Source organism: Equus przewalskii, chromosome 14 (assembly GCF_037783145.1).
Source record: "Equus przewalskii isolate Varuska chromosome 14, EquPr2, whole genome shotgun sequence".
Taxonomy (NCBI): Eukaryota; Metazoa; Chordata; class Mammalia; order Perissodactyla; family Equidae; genus Equus; species Equus przewalskii.
The window spans coordinates 52,740,661-52,759,755 of NC_091844.1; the positions used below are offsets into that span (position 1 = coordinate 52,740,661).

At 39.8% G+C, this 19,095-nt stretch overlaps 1 protein-coding gene across 2 annotated transcripts in view; it reads left to right on the top strand.

Annotated features, from left to right (window-relative positions):
- SRBD1 (S1 RNA binding domain 1) overlaps window positions 1–19,095 on the top strand; it is a 206,418-nt gene that overhangs the window by 3,177 nt on the left and 184,146 nt on the right. For both annotated transcript variants that reach the window (XM_008518029.2, XM_008518030.2), the window contains exons 2-4: window positions 1,883–1,962; window positions 4,791–4,971; window positions 11,789–12,175. In XM_008518029.2, the coding sequence (XP_008516251.1) occupies window positions 1,883–1,962; window positions 4,791–4,971; window positions 11,789–12,175 (648 nt within the window). The remainder of the gene's footprint in view (window positions 1–1,882; window positions 1,963–4,790; window positions 4,972–11,788; window positions 12,176–19,095) is intronic.

Here is a 19,095-nt window from a genome sequence, read left to right on the forward strand (position 1 = left end):
ATACGTTTTCCTGGGGCAGTTGCCTAATAGCCTGGAGTGGAGTAGGACACCTAGAGATGCTCTTTTGTCTCAGACAGTTTACACCCAGCCCCTACTCCCTTCACCCTTAGTTTCAAGGTATCAGGTATTGCTTCCTGTGATCTTTTTGAAGATACTGCAGAGTAAACTGGTTTGGTTCTGAAATTCTCCCCCACTGCTGGCTTGGGATTGAATTTTTTTTTTTTTTTTTTTTTTTTTTTTAAAGATTTTATTATTTCCTTTTTCTCCCCAAAGCCCCCCGGTACATAGTTGTATATTCTTCGTTGTGGGTTCTTCTAGTTGTGGCATGTGGGACGCTGCCTCAGCGTGGTCTGATGAGCAGTGCCATGTCCGCGCCCAGGATTCGAACCAACGAAACACTGGGCCGCCTGCAGCGGAGCGCACGAACTTAACCACTCGGCCACGGGGCCAGCCCCGGGATTGAATTTTTATGTAGTGAAATCTGTTAATCTTTTTGGCTTTTGGAATTTTGAGTTATGCCTAGGAAAACGTCTGTTTCCCCACCTTCACTCAAAATTATGAAAATAGTCTTCTTTACTTTTTGTAGTGCTTTTGTAGTCTTATTTTGTACATTTTAAATCGTTAGTCAATGTGGAATATATTTTTGTTCACGGTATAGACGTAGAAATTAAACACTTGTTTTCCTCCAGAGGGAGAACTGGTTGTCTCAATACCACTTACTGAATAGTCCATTTCTGCCTTGGTTTGAAATGCCACCCCGTCATACACTAACTTCCTCTGTTTTTGTTTTGTTGTGGTAAAATACATATAACACAGAAATCACGTTACCTGTTTCTTTAGAAGCACTTATTTGAGGAAAGATGACCTGCATAAACATAAAATCCCAAAAAGGGGTGAAGGAGAAGATAGAAGATTATTTTTTCTGCTTGAGACTGTTTTCCTTTTGTTCTCCTGGTTCCTTCTGGCTGCTTCCCTGCCCAGTGGTTCTTCACTTACTGGACTGAGTTGACCTGTATCTACTGGGAGAACATGTTCTCTTTTGTAACAACCCCTTTGGTATTTCTATGCGGCATTCCTTCCTCCAAGTAGAGGTTAGAACCAGAGGCATTATAGCATATGACTGGTTTAGGAACTTGTTTAAGGGGCTCTAAATATGTCAGAGTTTAATGTGGTTTTTATGGTTTGACGTATGTCCTTTAGTTAATAAAAGTTGTCAACTAAAGTGAATTTGTTTACCTCCTGTATTATTTGATGTCTCTGGTTATGTCTTAATTTTTTTTAGAGCTGGTCCTTTGAATTTGACAAATATTTTCTAGTGGCATTAGTTATTATTTTATTTAAATATTGTGAACTTTTATTATAAGGGAATGGATTATCTTGTTTTGGAAATAACCTGGCTGCTTATTCAGTCAATCAGCATCATTTACTTGACTGTCAACTTTGTAGGGAGGACTCTACTTTATATACTGTAAGGAGACGTAGAGCAGGGAAAATACTTCTTGCCTTTGAGATATAATTTAATAAAGGACTTTGTAATTTTGTCTGATAGACCATCAAATAAAATTTGTAGTATACTCAAGCATATAACTCCAAAAAAACTAAGAATTGTCACCATGTAGAGGCTTGTTCTTCCAAAAGTGGTGCACACTCATGAGGCTTTTGAGACCGTTGGAAAGCTGCTAGCTGCTCTCATAATTGGCAGCCACATAGTGGGGAAACCAGTGTTTGGGCTTGTGAATGATCCTCATTTTTTTTTCGGTGGTGTTTTCTAGCAGCAAATCTGTTGGAGTGTTAGTTTTGAATGGCACATCACTTTGTAGACAAAATAAGTGATCATTCAAGTGATTGAAATCATGCTGCTTTCATATTCTCTTTCTTCCAGATGTCATCATTGCCAAGAAGAGCAAAAGTAAAGGCCCAGACTGCAGTAGCCAAAGATGAATTTTCTTCCTTCTCCGAGCTGTAAGCATTTTGGTTTTATGTAGGGGTCGGAGAATGATGTATATTTTAAGGAGTAATGCATTCTGTCACTTACTAACTTCTTAAGTCATTTGGGTTGAAGAAGGCTGTTTTTTTTTTTTTGGTTCACTCATGCAACAAATATTTGTTGAACTCATGCTGTGTCCCAGGCTCTTTTTAGGTATTGGTGAACTGTTGAACAAGGAGAGAGAAAGTAACCAACTAAATATATAACATAATATTTATATTAGAATGTAAACTCCATGAGAGCCAGGGAGGTTTTTATATTGATTTAGAGCAGGGTTTCTCAACCTCAGCTCTATTGACTGGATAATTCTTTGCTGTGGGAAGTGTCCTTTGTATTGTAGGATGTTTAGCAGCATCCCTGGTCTCTACCTACTAGATGCTGATAACACCCCCTTCCCCCAGTTGTGACAATAAAAAATGTCTCCAGATATTACCAGATGCCCTCTGTGGGGGCAGAATTGTCCCCAGTTGAGAACTTCTGCTTTAGAGCACCATAGCAGGTCCCCTGAAGATATTTAACTAAATGACTGATTAATGTTAGGCAGTAATAAGTACTGTAGAGAAACATAAAGCAGGGAAAGAAATAGAGAGCAAAGTGGTTCTAGTAGGGGGACTTCTTGGATACAGTAGTCAGGGAAGTTCTTTGGGAAGATGTGGCAAGAGATCTAAATGAGATTTGGGAGTGCAAGTTGCCTTTGCAACTTGCAAAGGTCTGTGGGATGAGTGTTCCAAGTAGAGGGAAGAGCAAATGCAAAGACCATGAGGCAAGAATGAGCTTGGTCTGTTCAGGGAATGGCAAGACCAGCGTCACCCAAGCAGTGTGATTGGAATGCATAGGATCTAATAGTCTATGACAGGGTGTTAGGGTTTTATTTGAAATGGCTTGGGAAGCCACTGGAGGGCTTTGGGCAGGAATATGACATGATCTGGTTTACATTTGCAAAAGATCATTCAGTTTCTTGTTGGAGAACAGACTATAACAAGGGAGGGAATGAGAAAGGAAGCAGGGGGATTGGCTAAGGAGGTTAGTGTAGAAGCCTAGGGTCTTAGAAGTGAAAGTGGTCTAATTTGGGGTATACTTTGAGGATAGAGTAGATAGGATATGATGATGCATTAGGGATCCATTAGGATTTGGAATGTGAAGGAAAGACAGGACGAATCTTTGGGGAAGACTGGAAGAGGATCAGTTTTGACGGTAGTGAAATCGGTTCTGTTTTGACGTGCTAAGTTTGAGATGATTGCTAGATATCCAATGAAAGTGGATATACAAGTCGAGCTCAGGTCAAGTGGGAGATGTAAAATTGAGATTCCTCTATATTCAGCTATAGGATGAGCTAAGGTCATCTAGTAGGAGAGCATAAAGAGAAGAGGGCTGAGGACGAAGTCTTGGAGGATCCCAACACTGAAAGGTTGGGGAGAGGAGAGGAGTAAGCAAAAGGACTAAGGAGGAGCTGCCAGGGAGGTAGGAGGGAAACGAGGGGAGGGGTGTTCCTGGAAGGTGTGACAGACGTGCTCCAAGGAGTGAGTGCCACATGCTGCTGAGAGGTCAGGTATGCTTAGGAGTGAGAGTTGACTAGCTGTCTTAGAACTGTCTCATGTATAATAAAATAATACCTGTACCGTATTTTTCTTTATAATAACTGAAAGCACTTTTGAGTCTGTCCTATAATCTTTGCAATTTTCCTCTATGAAATAAGGTTAGTACTCCTGCTTGACAGATGATGAGACTGAGGTAGAAAGAAGTCATTCTGTTCAGTTTGGTGATAGTGTGAGGAATGGAACCCTGGTTTTCTGATTCCTTGGTTTTTGATTCTCATTCCTTTCAATTCCACTGCTCTTGTGTTATGTTAGTTTAATGATTCTCTGTTTGTTTTTTGCCTACTTTTAGGCTTTAGTGAGCATCCACCTCTGAAGAGATCTCACTTGGAGACTATCAGTGGCTTGACCTGTCTTAATTATGCTCTCTTACAACATGATTTAGCTAAGAAGTCATCCAAGCAGGTTTTTTCCTCCGGGTAGAACTTAAACCATTAAAAAAGCCAGTCATCCCTTTTCACTAGTCTCACTGAAGGAAGTGGTTATCCTTCCCACCAATATTGACCTTTTATGTTAGGGATGGAAATGGAATCACCTGGGTTGACAGGAGCGTGATGTCCCTTTACCAGAGCTCGCGTGGCTGCCTTTTCTCTGCTGTTGCTGTGACTTTGATTCTTGGGTGGGTAGTAAAGTGCTGTAGCTGCACCTTACGCAGTCTATTCAGGAAACCAATCCATTCTGTGAAAGGGAAAAAGGGTTAATTAAAGCAGTTGGAAGGGTCTTGATGCTGGCTTTTCATGTAATTTAGGGTGTTTCCTAGAGCCGTTTCCCACTCCTTACATTGATTTGAATAACTTAATACATTTAAATGAATTTGATTAGCACTTAGGAAATTATTTAAGTGCTTTTCACTGTTAAAATAGAAAATGTCACAATGACTATGGTGTGACATGACCCAGTAAATTACTTAAGGTAATAAATGATTTCCTGTGTCTTGAGTGTATGTGTGCGTGTGTATGTTGGTTTGGTGAGAGCAGAATGGGGAGACCTGTGATTCACAGCCCATCAAGGGGGATTTTACCTTGGTCCTGGATTACCTCTCTTGTTTCAATTCTTAGCAATATTTATTCACAGCCAGTGCTCACATCACTTCATTTTATATTAAACACCTCCTACTTTATTTTTTTTTCAGGAAGCATATGTCTCTTTTTTGCATTTAACATTTGCCTTCATTTTTCCTGGGAATTTTTCTGTCAATTTACTCCTAGATCATCTGCCTCTGAAGAAGATGACAAGGAAGATAGTGCCTGGGAGCCTCAAAAGAAAGTCCCCAGAAGCCGTAAGCAGCCTGTTCCCAAGGAATCCAAACCAAAGAGGGTGCCACGGGTGAAGAAGAACACCCTACAGATCAGTGATGGCCCAGAAGGCGTGGCTGTTAAGGAGGAGCTGGTAGGTCCTTTAGCTGGATAGAGGGAACATTGTAGTGCCTTCCTTATTGGTGATGCTGCTTTCTCCTTACACAGAGTAGGACAAAGCAGGCAAATGACAAAAACTGCAGGACAGTAGTGTCCTCTGTTATGGATCTTAACAGTATTTACCATCAGATCCACTATTGGAGGAGAAGGAATATTTATGATCTGGCATATATGTCTATCTTGCCAAGGCAAACACTCTGTCTATGCCAATCAGGATTAAAAAAACGAACAACAATAAATTATAGGCTCTTTTGCATTACAGAAAGAATTATGCATTTCCAAAATCACTCACTGTGGTATTCCTTTAAATAACAGCTTCTTTAGTACATTTAGAATAATACTCTTTTAATATCCATTGGATGCCTGACTTTCCAGGGGCACATTTATTGTGTATAGCAGGGGACATTATGTTGTACCTTACTGTGCCCTTGGATCGGGCTTTTGAATCAACTTTTTCTCCTATTACCCAGGACCACTGTTTCTTCTTTTCATGTAGGCTTTTCGTTGCACACACTTTTAGTGTGTGGGTGGGCTTTACCTATAGCTGAGAAAGTATTGACTCCTATCATCTTGTGGGCAGAATTTGAAGGTTTTTCATTAACCATGGCATAGACGCCCTTAAAGGTAGCTTGATTGCTTAACCTAGGAAATATCTCTTGGTTCAGTGGTTCCTTGTATTAGAGTCACAAACCCTTTGAGAATTGATAAAAGTTATGAATCCCATTTTAGCAAAATCAGTAAAATGTGCATGTGCCTGTCCTCTAACTTTTAAAGTATAGTCCAAGGGTGTATAGCTTAAGAACTCTTGTCATGGTGACTTCTTGATCCTTCCAGTGATGCTTGGTGTATCTATATTTTTTAAAGGGAAAAGAGAATTCAAATAGAAAGTTTTTCAATTAAGAGACATTCTGGGGGGGTTTTTAGAATTTCTTTCAGAATTGCCAAAATTCATGTTTTGTAGTTCAATGAAAGCACATGGAACATGTTAGAATATTTCATTTTGTTAGGTTTGGCAATTTGCTCCTCTATAACCAAAGTAAATGAACAAAATAGTTGAAAACCCTATTTTGGGTAGAGCTAGAACTGGCAGCCTCCTAATAATTTAAAAATCCATTGTTAGTGAACATTACAGACAATATTCATCATTATTCAGTCTCTTGTTCTCCATGTTGCTGGCATTTACCACCCCAATGGCCACTCTCCTTCATTCATTGAAGACTTGAGCTCCTGCTTCATGTCTTCCTCTTCTGTCATCATTCTTAGTTATTTCCCCCTTCATTTGGATGAGCCATCTAATACCCTGTCTTCTTGAGTCTTTGACCTCCTCATCTTCAGTGACTTTTTCTTCTTCTCTGCCTTCACCCCCATCATGATCTCAACTTGAATCTTGTCATCACCAGAAACTGTTACCACTGACATTTCTTTCTCAGCCATCCCACCTTTGTACCACCACCTCACCATTTCCTGTTCTTCCAGCTCACTTGTTAGGTATCCTCACTGCCACAGGTTTGCAACCTTGTCACAACATCTCATCAGTAATTCTCAACCTAGGGAACTTGAAAAAATGCCAGTGCCTAGGCCCCCTTTCCAGACCAGTTAAATCTGGAAAGAATTCTGGCGGTGGGCCTGAGCATCCGTGGTTTTATTTTCTTAAAGCTCCTCAGGTGATGTTTATGGACAGCCAGGGTTGAGAACCACTCCCTAGTCCTTTGACTCTAGTGCTCTATCATTGGCAGTCAGCCCTTTTCTGTTCCTACCTGATCTAGCCTAGATTACATAATCTGTCATATAAATCACTTTTTATTAAATAGTCTCACCGTTTTTGCCCTTCTTTCCTTCCATCATCCATGACTGATCGAACATGGATGCTGGATGAGCCATAGCCTCTCCTCTGCCACACCGAGCAGCTGACTGTTGCTGGAAACAGTCTTACCAATGACTTAATTTGTTTTCTTTTAGAGTCAAAACCTCAGACCTCAAAATGGCATCTAAAATACCTGGTAGGTTCCTTATTTTTCCCCAGTAGGTTTGTTTTTCCACTTTTTCCCTTCTCTTAAACTTCCTAAATTTCTTTCTTTTCTCTCATTCTCAGCTGATGACTTTGCCTTTTATGTGTTTGAGAATATATGAAGTTTCTCATTTTCTCAAGCTACCTATATTTGCATTCATCTTCTTTTGTCCTATTACCCTGGAGGGAATGTTATTCCTCCTGTCAAGGATTAGTCCCACTGCTTGGGCTTCAGATCCCATCCCCTCTTGTCTTCTCAAATTCTCTGCTCCTTTGCTCATCCCATTTCTTCTCTCTTGTCAACATTTCTTCCATTGGCTCAGTTGCTCCAGAGTATAACAATGCTCTTTTACGTCTAATTTTTAAGAATCCTCCCCTTGACACCATATCCCTCTCCAGTTATCTGTCAAGCTCACACAGTACAACACCAGGCAACGCCAAGGCCAAGGCCTGCTGACTGATTTGACTGGTAAAGATACAATGAGCCACTTTTCGATTTAGACAGTTTGCTACTTTCAGAGACAGCAAAACAAACGTGGTCAAATTCTTCTTAGAGTCTTGGGCTACCTAATAACCAGAGTGTTAAGAGTGATTAAAAAAAGCCATGAAAGCAAAAGAAAATGAACTTTGATTATTCAGTCTGTCAAAAATTCAGGTTAGGTTAGAGGCAGCCCTGATGGTCTAGTGGTTAAAGTTTGGTGCTCTCACTGCTTCAGCGGCCCAGGTTTGTTTCCTGGTTGCGAAACCACACCACCTGTCTGTCAGTAGCCATGCTATGGCTGCGGCTCACGTAGAAGAACTAGAAAGACTTACAGTTAGGATATGTGACCATACAGTGGGGTTTCGGGGAGGAGAAAAAAAAAGATTCAGGTTAGATATAAGGAGAAAAAATATTCTCATGGAGGCTTATTAAACTTGAAACTGTCCCTGAGGGAGGCCATATATTTTTAGAAGCTTCAAAAAATGGAGAGCTATTTCTATAATTTTTTTGATAGTTTTGATCCACATTTCTCAAAATTTTTGGTCTTTGGATCACTTTACACTCTTAAAACTTATTGAGGGCTCCAAGGAGCTTTTGCTTATGTGGGTCATATCTATTGATATTTACCATATTAGAAATTAAAAGTGAGAAATTTAAAAATAATGATAAATTTTAAAATAATAATAAACCTATCATATGTTAATGCAAACTACACTTTTTAATGGAAAATAAGTGCATATTTCCCCAAACAACAGCAACAAAATTAGAAGAATGACATTGTTTTACATTTTTGCAAGTGTCTTTAATGTCTGACTTACTAAAAGATAATTGAAATACATAAAGAAAATCCAGCCTCCCATACAAATATGTATTTGGAAAAAGGAGAGATGTTTTAATAGACTTTTAAGATAATTTTGAATATTCTTATTTGATACTGTACCAAAACTCAGTAAGTGGTGGTTTGTTTCATTGTGGAATCTGGAACTATATTAATGAACTTCTTATACTCTATTACATTAAAATTCACTGGTCTGTGTTATTTGGCTGGATCTTCTACCTATGCCTGATTTTGTAACGTTGTGTATTGGTCATTTGGAAAATATTGGTTCCCTGATTGATACAGATCTTCCAAATGTTAGCACCTAGTACCTTTTATCACATGATGTCAAAAAAGTCACATTTGTTACTATAACCACCAGTTTCATTACTGTTGGGAAGCTGGCATGTTCACAATGGATACAAATTTTCTGAAATTCTAATTTTCACTGTAAAGCCTGAATTTTATTATTGGTCACAAATGTCAGGTATTACCTTGAAGTAACAGTCTCACTTAGTTCATTTATGAGAAAATGTCTGCCACATATGCAAGTCTGAATAACCATAGTATGTCAGTCATTCTTTTAAGTAAAAATGGTGTTTTGTGGAAAAAGAAACTAGTACAACTCAACTGAAACCATTGCATGAGTGCTTTTCCCAGAGACGACCACTGCACGTCAGTATGCGTGGCAGGCAGCAGCAGGGCTTTATGTACACTAATCATTTCAGCAGAGTTTTAAAAATGTATGTTTTCAAGGACTGAAATTTAAAAAATTAATAATTTTTACTGCTTCATTCTTAAGTGAAACTGACATTGCAAGTGTGTGGCAGTGGAGGGAACAGTGATTGCTAGTACAGCTTGGTGCCACTGCCTTGGTTTTTGCTCCCATTGCTCTTGCACCATCAGTGAAATGTCAACACAGTGGAAAAGGCAGATGATGTCTTACTATTATTATGAATATAGTTTTGACCTCGCAGAACCCCCTGGAAGGGTCTCAGGGTCTCCCAGGGACTTATGAACAGCACTGAGAAACACTGGATAAATCTTGCCTGCAGACTCTAAAGAGGATACCTTTATGTGTCTAATTTACAATTGTTGGCATTTCTTCTTCTCCTCTTACTTAAACCTCTCACTTTTAGTCATTTTATTTTTTCTTCATGTCTTCGTCTACTTCCTTTTCCCTCTCCTAGGAGGTGGTCTAGGTGTGGAAGCGGTGATAATGATGATAGTATTAGCAGATATTGAGTGCTTATCATTAGCCAGGCAACTTGCTCAAAACTTCACTGTGTGACCATACGTAATCCTCACAACAACCCCTTGAGGCGGGTCTGATATTACCCTGATTTTATAGAAGAGAAAGCCAAGGCAAGAGGTGTTAAGTGACTTGCTAATGGATCACAGATAGTAAATGATGAAACTGGGTTTCTAAGTCAGGAACATGCTTTTGTCATCATTTCAGGAACTGATATATCTCTCATGGGTGTTTTTTTTTGTCAGCCATGCTCATAAGAGTGATATATAAAACCACAGTGCTGGTTTAATAATTAATAGTTTGATATAATCAAGGACTTGAAGTTCTTATGACTAGCAGTGTCTTTCCTCAGAGGCTGAAGTAAATAGAGAATTAAATAATAATCAGAAATTTACTTGACGAGCATGGACTCAGAAGAGGAGAATTAGATAAATCCATTTATTTGCGTTTATTGAATGCCTACTGTGGTCTAGGCACTATGCTTGTCACAGTGGCAATCGAATGTTTTAGTTGCATGAATCTAAAGTAGTCTGATGTATACATCTCACAGGAGGGCTGTCTTACCATTGGGACCAAAATACTCAGAATCTGTTTGCTGAGCTTCCCTCTTCCTTGTACATTACTTAAAAGAATGCTGATCATATTTGGTTTTTGCAGTTCTCCTTTTTCTGCTCCTCTATGGCTGAAAACCCTCTGTATGATTGACACATTCTTTAGCTATGTCAATTCATTTGATCAGGTTATTATCACCTTGTATGGACCTGGGACTCATTCTGTTTTTATATCTCTGTTCTTATCCAATATGTTTCAGCTAAAAAGGTAATACTTAGAGGCTGTTTAATGTACAGCATTTCCAGGTTCAGGTGGTGATAGGTGGGGATTAGGATGGAGTGTGCTCTTTATTGTACTTGTCAGTATTTTCAGTAGTCAGTAATTCTGGAAAAATATTTGATAGGAGAGAGAATTGAATTTTGACTGAAATTTGGTTTGGGAGTTGTTCTTTTGTTCAAGTTTGTGCTATCTGCATCACTTAGGTAACTGAAAACAGGCTAGCTTGTGAAATTGTAAACTATCCGGTCAGAGTCTGTATCTTATTTACCACTCTGGTGCGAAAATGAGTGCCAGGTCTTGTTCCTTCACACCTGAATTGTCACTGAGGGGAGAGTGGATGGGCCGTTGCAGAGAGTAGCCCCTGGACACCTGTGTGGACTGCCGTGCAGACTTCTACTAAAGAAAAAATGCCTGGTACTACCCTGCTGTTGTGCTGTTTTTTGTCCACTTTCCGTCTGCATAAATTGGTGGCAGGCGTAGCCTTTTGGGTTTTATGAGGGTGTGAGTGTTACTCTTTTCCCCCTAAATGGTTGATGTTTGATTGCAAGTTTTAAATCTTGGTTTTTCTGACATGTGTAGACCGATTCTTTACTCATTTTTTTAAAATTAAACTTTTTATTTCCAGATAATTGTAGAGTCATATGCAGTTGTAAAAAATAGTACAGAGAGATTCATGTACCTTTTATCCAGTTTCCCCCAATGGTAACATCTTGAAAACTATAGTAAAATATCACAACCAGTATATTGACATTGGTAAAATCCTTTCATCTTATTTAGATTTCTCTAGTTTTATTTGTATTCGTTTATATGTGTGTGTATGTATATATTTAGTTTTATGTATTTTTGTCACTTGCAGGTTTGTGTATCCACCACATAGACCCTTGTGGTTTCATCAGCACAAGGTTCCTAGTGTTGCCCTTTTATAGCCATATCCACTTTCCTCCTGTCCTTCCCCCTGCACCATCTCTGACTCCTGGCAATCAGTAATTTGTTCAGGAATGTTATATAAATATAACTATATACCCTCATGTACCACATAACAACGTTTCGGCCAATGACGGACTGCATTTATGACGGTGATCCCATAAGATTAGTACCATATAGCCTAGATGTATGGTAGGGTATGCCATCTACATTTGTTTAAGTATACTCTACAGTATTTGCACAATGACAAAATCACCTGACGACGCATTTCTCAGAACATATCCCCGTTGTTAAGTAACACATGACTATAGTATACAACTTTTTGAAATTGGCTTCCCCCCAATCAATATAATTTCCTTGAGATTCTTCCAAGTTATTGTGTGTATCAATAAATTGTTCCTTTTCATTGCTGAGTAATATTCCAGAGAGGTTGGTTTTTATCTTTTAATTCTCACTTGTTCTCTTTGTGGTTTGATAGAACAGCTCTGTGGCTATTGCCGATGTTGACTTGGAAGACAGAAAAAATAAATCGGATACTGTGCAGCCTCTGAAGACAGCGAAGACAAAAAGGAAAAATTCAGCTCAGTCACCTTCAGCTCAGAGGACCAAAAAGCTGAAAGTTGATGAAGAAACCCACAAAGCCAGCAACTTGGAGAGTGGGAGCAACAGTTCAGAGACACCGTCCACAAGCACTATGTGGGAAGGTGCATGCAAGAAGGAAGAGAATGAAGATGATGTTACATTCGGTCAGTCCCCTTTAAAGAGAGTGAAGACCGAAACATGTCCTCAGGGGGAGCCTGTCAGGTTTCCGGCAGACGCCCACAATATTAAAGAGGAGGTGGAAATGAACTGGGACATAGTACAGGTATGTGCAGCCTTTTTCTGTTACCGTAGTTTGTTTGATTCCTTTCTTTTTGATTAGGTTGGGGTGGCACTGGCTGAGGGAGAGGTTGGGAGTTTTCAGTTATCTTTTCAGTTTTACCAGTGATTTCTGGAGGCTTTGGCCACTGGTTCGCTTCCTGGGCACACTGTTTTGTAGGATAACTTATCATCATCAGTCCTTGAGCTAAGAGCTGGGACCTCAGGCCAGGTAGGTCTCTGCCATGGTGTTCTGGTGAATACATACTATAGAGACAGATTGTACAAACAGATTGGGCCTTCATAGTTCATTGTTAAGTTTTTGCTTTGAATTTGGACTGTATTTCCCCATAAAAGCAGTGCAAGTGAGTAGGTCATTGGCCATTAGTGCATTTATTTATCTCTTAGTATAATGTTGTAATATACTATGAACAAGGCCTAGCAATTTCTTAAAAGGAAAATCCTATCCAAATTCCAACTTGAGATGCCATAATTATATCTCTTACTACAGGGGAAATCAGATTTCTCCCAGTTTCTTTGGCTGGCTTTGGGGATGGTAGAGAAGACGTGAAGAGTGACTCTTAAACAATGATTTTCAACCTTTTGTCTGCCCCCAAACACCTTGGGAACATTTGAAAAGTAGTTGCAGCATCGCCCCTTAGGGGCTCCCTCCCTGTGGTCTGTCCCCTGGTGATTCTGATGTGTTCTCCTTCCCCTGCTGTGAATTGCTTCTCTAGAGCCCAGGGCCTCTGCTGGATCCTAATAACTACTTCTCAGTCAGGCACTGTCTTATTTTACCTTTTTCTTCAGAGGAATTTTTTTTTTTTTTTTTACCTATGTTGCCTTTTATTTCTGTTACCTATTAGTAGAACATCACCAGGAATTTTTTTTTTTTTTTTTTTAAAGATTTTATTTTTTCCTTTTTCTCCCCAAAGCCCCCCGGTACATAGTTGTGTATTCTTTGTTGTGGGTTCTTCTAGTTGTGGCATGTGGGACGCTGCCTCAGCGTGGTCTGATGAGCAGTGCCATGTCCGCACCCAGGATTCGAACTAACGAAACACTGGGCCGCCTGCTGCGGAGTGCGCGAACTTAACCACTCGGCCACGGGGCCAGCCCCCATCACCAGGAATTTTTGATTATCATTTTTCTTCTCTCTGGCCCACTAAGGAATAGAGTGTTCCCGTATAGCTTTTTTTAAATTCTTGTTCCTAAACAATCCAAAGTTTCTTGGAGAAACAGTATACTTAGGCTTCTTTCTAGTCCTTCTTTTTCTTTATTCATTTAGGCCTACATGTTTTAAAAGGGTGGTTCATGGACTACCTGCGTCAGATTCACTCTGAACCTTTCTTAAATGCAGTTTTCTTGGTTCCAGTCAAGACCTGTGGGGCTGGGTGGACATGTGCCACTTCCCTTCCCCTTTCCTAACACTTCAAAGTTTCTTTCTCTCATTGACATAGATTCACCTCTAGCAGTCGACAGTGAAGAAGAGAGAGGGAAGGAGGTGTCAAAGAACATAAAGTCTCTTGAACTGTAATAATAAGTTGTTCAAAATTAAGTCAAGGGCTACTTATTCTATGATACTTTGCTTCACACCCCATCTCCTAATCTATGTAACAGAGAAAGATGAAAATGGTCCTGCCTTAGCCAGTTGTCTCTTGGTTATAAGGAATAGAAAACTATTTGTAATGAGCTTAAGCAGAGAAAGAGTTTATTACCAAGAACACAGGGGCCTTTCAAAGAATGCCAGGGACAACTGTGATCAGTCTTGCAAAGGCCTTGAACCAGAAATTGGAAAACTGTGAGGACTTGAGGAAGAGAGTTGCTCAGTTTTCTCTCTCTCAGGGGTTTCCTGATCACTCATTTCTGCTGCTTCACTGTCCGAATTATTTTCTCCCTCGGCAGATCAGATTTCTCTGCTTCTTTATAGAGGGTGGAAAATGACAACTCCCCAACCACTTGCCATTAGTTTTAGCCTGTGAGGAGGGAGAAGTGTATGGTGAAAGAGAGGTGCCAACTGCCAGACTGTGAGTGGAGTGGAAGCTTCATTTATAAGCAGGTGGCAGCCATGCCCATTGTTGTGTTGTTGGAATAGTAAATGGGAGCAAGTTATCTCATTTTAAGGTCCTGGAACTGGTTTATGGCCTTTGGTCATATCATTTGGGTAGTATAGGTATACTTGTCTTCCAATTCCAAGCAGTTTTTTTCTCCTCCTCCTCTTTATTGGAAGTGATTTTTGACATCTGAAACAGCCTAGTCTGAGAATCTGGCACTCCTGGCTTGCGAGCTGGGAGGAGTGGTTGCTACAGCATCCACCTTTGCTGAACCCCTGATGGCAACTGGTAAGCTCAGCAGTTTCTAGATGGGTTTAGGGAAACTGCCAAGGAGACTTTAGGTATGATTTACATGTTTGGGTTTTAAAAAATTTAACCAGATGCAGTCATCCTTGTCCAACCTTAAATTAACTTTTACAGACAATTCTTGTGGTATGTGTGGATTTCCTTTCTTGTACTTTTTTATTCCCCCATAAACAGGAGAAACTTTGTGGGAGAGAAAATAATTTTATCTTAGCACCACATTCCTTCTTCTAAACGTGGTTGAGAACAGCGGCAGTTGTTGGGGGAAAGCAGACTGAGAAGAGTGAGAGTCAGCAGTGCCAAGTCAGACAATCAGGAAGCTTCTTGAACATTTGGATGAGGACCAGACTCAATGAAATGCCTATAATATGCATGTTATCTGCCACAAAACAAAATGTATGTCCAACCTCTTAGGAAGAAATCCTGAAAAGTACCTACTTAGTAAGGAACGGTCAATGGAAATTAATTGTATAGGAATTATTAATTATTTCTAATTGAACATGTGGGAAATGTCATTTATATTTCCTTCATTTTGCATGCTGTTTCCCGAGGACCTGCCCACCATAACACCTTGATCGTCTGTTTTTTCCCTTGGTGTGTTTCTCAACTCTGAAACGTCCACTGCTTTATCAGGAACATCGCTGTCTTTTTGGGAAGGGAAAACTACATTGCCAGTACTTGATTTATCTGTAGTCATTACATGTAAACATACTTTGTGTCTCTTTCCTAATCAGGCATCGGGGATCACTGGATCCCTCGAGTGGAAGCAGCGTGCTCTTAAGCCCTTTCCCCCAATCTAAGTACGTGTGGTTGCCGTCAGAAACTAGTTTTGTTAAAATACATTCTATCGTTGTGCAAATATGTTGTGAATACCATGACCTTTAGGAATTTGAAGAGGTGACTAGTCACAAACAGTTTTTGAGAAAATCCAATCCTCCGAAGAGCTGATTGCTGTTATATATAGTCTCTTTATTTTGAGGGGAGTGGGAGTAGGGGAGTGGAGCAGCCTTATATAAAATCTTTGTAAAGTTTGGTAAATTAGGGAAGAAAAGCAAGCAAAAGCCTCTTTATTAGCTATTTTCCTTGTTCTTGCAAGAGATGATGTGGGATTATATGGGTGAAAAAGACCACGGGATGGCAAAACTGGGGACAGAAGTGGGACAGGAAGGAGATGAATGTTCTCTGAGTTGGCTTTCTCACTGCAGTTCTGCACATAAGCACAGCACCATCCGTTAGGTTAACCTCTTTGTTCCAGGAGAGATTAAGTAAAAGAAATTGTAGCTTTTTTTGAAGCGTTTTTAAAAAAACTTTTTGAAGTATATATACAGAAAATTGTGCAGCTCATGAATGTTCAGAAGTATAACCATGTAACCAGCTTGTGGATCTTCGAGATCAAAAAACAGAACATGACCAGCCCCCCAGAATCCCCTTTCATACATACCTTTTTCTGACCCTCCCATCCCTTTTCCTGTTATAGGACTTCTAACAGCATTGATTAGTTTTTCCTTTGTGGTCTTTAAGGAAACTTTTTTTTGTGATAAAATAAGTGATACAATAAAATGAATCTGTAAGGGTAAAGAGAACAGCAGGAATTATAGAAGACAGGTGTCCGGTTAGTGGTTTGGAAATGATTTTGAGTAGAAAATTCTCTCTCTCAATTCTACTCAATAGAGTGTCATTTAATTTAGATGTTAGTTCTTTTAAAATGCAGCTGCTGCCTGGATGATTAAGGCCATAGTTCATTTGCTGATACCCAGATGTTTTCTTTATCACTGAGGGAATGGGTATATAGATTTGGAGGAGTAAATCTCAGGACAATTTGGGAAAAAGCCATTTCATTGGAGGTTTTAGACACCAGCGGGCAGTATGAGGGCATGCTTCACCTATCTGTGATAGGTTCAGGAGGAGAAGTGAGGTGATTTGCTTAATTTGTATTTTTGCCTAAATAATCACCTTGCTTTGCACACAAATTGAATTTTTGAAAAGGTAATATAGCTCGTGGGACTTTGGGTAATTTACTTAACTTCTTTGGGCCTCAGCTTTTGTATCTGTAAAATGGGAACAATAATAATAATACCTGTCTCTTACAGTTTAAATGAGTTAATATTGAATATGTAAAAGTGTTTAGAACATAATAAGCCCTATAGAGGTGTTAGCTTAAAACAACAGTCACAAAAAGTGCCTTTCTATTTAATTCTTAGAGATGAAAAAAAAAATCTCGACTGCCTTCTTTTTTACTTTACTCTCATTCCTATCTACCAGTTAACTGTAAAAATCATTTAAGTATGTTAAATAACAAAAATTCAACAGGTAGTTTTTTTTGCTTTTTGCTGAGGAAGATTCGCCCTATGTTAACATCTGTTGCCAATCTTCTTTTTTTTGTATGTGAGCTGCTGCCACAGCATGGCCACTGACAAGATGAGTGGTATAGGTCCACGCCTGGGAACTGAACCTGGGCCACTGAAGCAGAGCGCGTCAAACTTAACCACTAGGCAACTGGGGCTGGCCGTTCAATGGGTAAATTTTAAAGATCTAGTTGGCTTTATTAAATGATTCATGAATTGGACAGCATCCCATCTAGCAAGCAGAGAGGAGCTCAGAGGAGCTGTACCAAATGGAGGGCTGTTATAGGCAGAAGGGGGATGGGATAAGGATTACTTCATCTTCATTTAGGGGGTGGAAAGGGCCTATGTGGCAGGTTGTTTCACTGATGCTCACCAGAAAATTCCAGACTGACTGGTTAAGACTGCATTCCTAGGGGAGACTGTAACTGCAGTTAGGTTAGGTATTAAGTCTTGGTTTGCTGACTTGGGGCTTAGCACAAGTGTCTCCATTTTGGGCCTGTCATTTCTTTTTTTAAGAAGTAATAAATGTGAAGTTTAAAAACCATAGGGGGCCGGCCCCGTGGCCGAGTGGTTAAGTTAGTGTGCTCCGCTGCAGGCGGCCCAGTGTTTTGTTGGTTCGAATCCTGGGTGCGGACATGGCACTGCTCATCAGGCCATGCTGAGGCAGCGTCCCACATGCCACAGCTAGAAGGACCCACAACTCAGAACATAGAACTATGTACTGGGGGGTTTTGGGGAGAAAAGGAAAAAAATAAAATAAAATAAATAAAAAAAAATCTTTGGAAAAAACCCCACAAAACTATAGTAGTTGCCTGCCTTATTCCAACCCATCCCTAAGGTTTGCTCTCTGCCTGTAAGTCTTTTGGTTATTTCTTTGTCGTTTGCTTCATTCTTCTAAGATACAGATTTCTGGGCCCCACCCCAGAGTTTCTGACTCAGTGGATCTAGAGTGGGGCTCAAGAATTTGCATTTCTAATAAGTTTCCAGATGATACTTATATTGCTGGTTTGGGGACCACGCATTGTGAACCACCGCTTAGTCTACAGATCTCATTGAATCTGAGATCTCAGGGGGGTTGATTCAATAGCTGAGACCAAGTAATGAGTAGATCAGTCATTGAGGGGCTTAGTATTAAGTATAGGATAAACTCCAAACTCTATGGAATTCCCCATGTAGCTCCATCCACCTTTCCATTTCTCACCTCACTGTAACACTGCTTGTACATTTTAGCCTTACTGAACTTATAGTAATTTAAAAAATGTGTAGTGGCTTTCAACTCTTCTCTCTTCTTAAATTCCTGCCCCTGTTTGACTGCCTGGAGGTACCTTCGTTCTCTTGTTGCTTTTCCACTGCTGCAGAGTTAGGTGTTTCTACCTCCCCTGTGCTCTTAAAACAATCTATATATGTTTCTGTCAGAGTGAAGATCACACTGTATTTTACTTGTCTACTTGACTGTCTTTCTTTTTCTGTTACTTTGTCCCAAAGTCCTTGGGAAAGAGGACTCGGTTTTTTGAATTTTTATTTTCACTGGGGTTGGTGTAGTTATTGGCGTATAAAAATGAGCTAAAATAAATGTTTGACTAAATTAAGACAGAAGAAATTGAATGATTTGGAGGCCCAAAAGTAGTGACTGCTTATAGTAGTTTTGTTGTGCTTAATTTCAAGGAGCAAATTTACATAAGCATCGGCATATACACCTTTAACACATACGATGCTTCTGGATTTGTTAGGTTTTGGTACTATCCAGATATGGATATTGAGTCTTAGCTGTCTTGGGCCACTTTCAGTTAACAATAGCTGAGCTAGTTTAGGGTAGCGGGAGCCCATGGATTGCTTCAACCAGTTCCAGTCACCCAGCTCCAAAATGATGAGCATTTTGGTCATTTTCACCTCTCGTGTCTATCTTTCAGAATCTGGCTTATCTTTTCAGGGCCAGCTGAAATGCTACCCTTGCAACAAGCCTTCCTTATTACCCCTGGATAGATCTTTCTCTTCTCTGAAAACGTTATACTGCTTATTGCCTGGTGCATGCTGTTTCATTTGTACTTATTTGCATTAACACTTTATCTTCCCTTCTAGATTGCTAACTCCTTGAGGATGGTGAAGTTTGCAACCAAGCTTGGGAAGGGATTCTAAAACTATGTCACAGTGGTTGGACCTTTACCAGTAGGTAGATAAGGGTCATTGGAGCTTATGTTCAAAAGAAGAAAAAGAGAAAAATAAGGGAC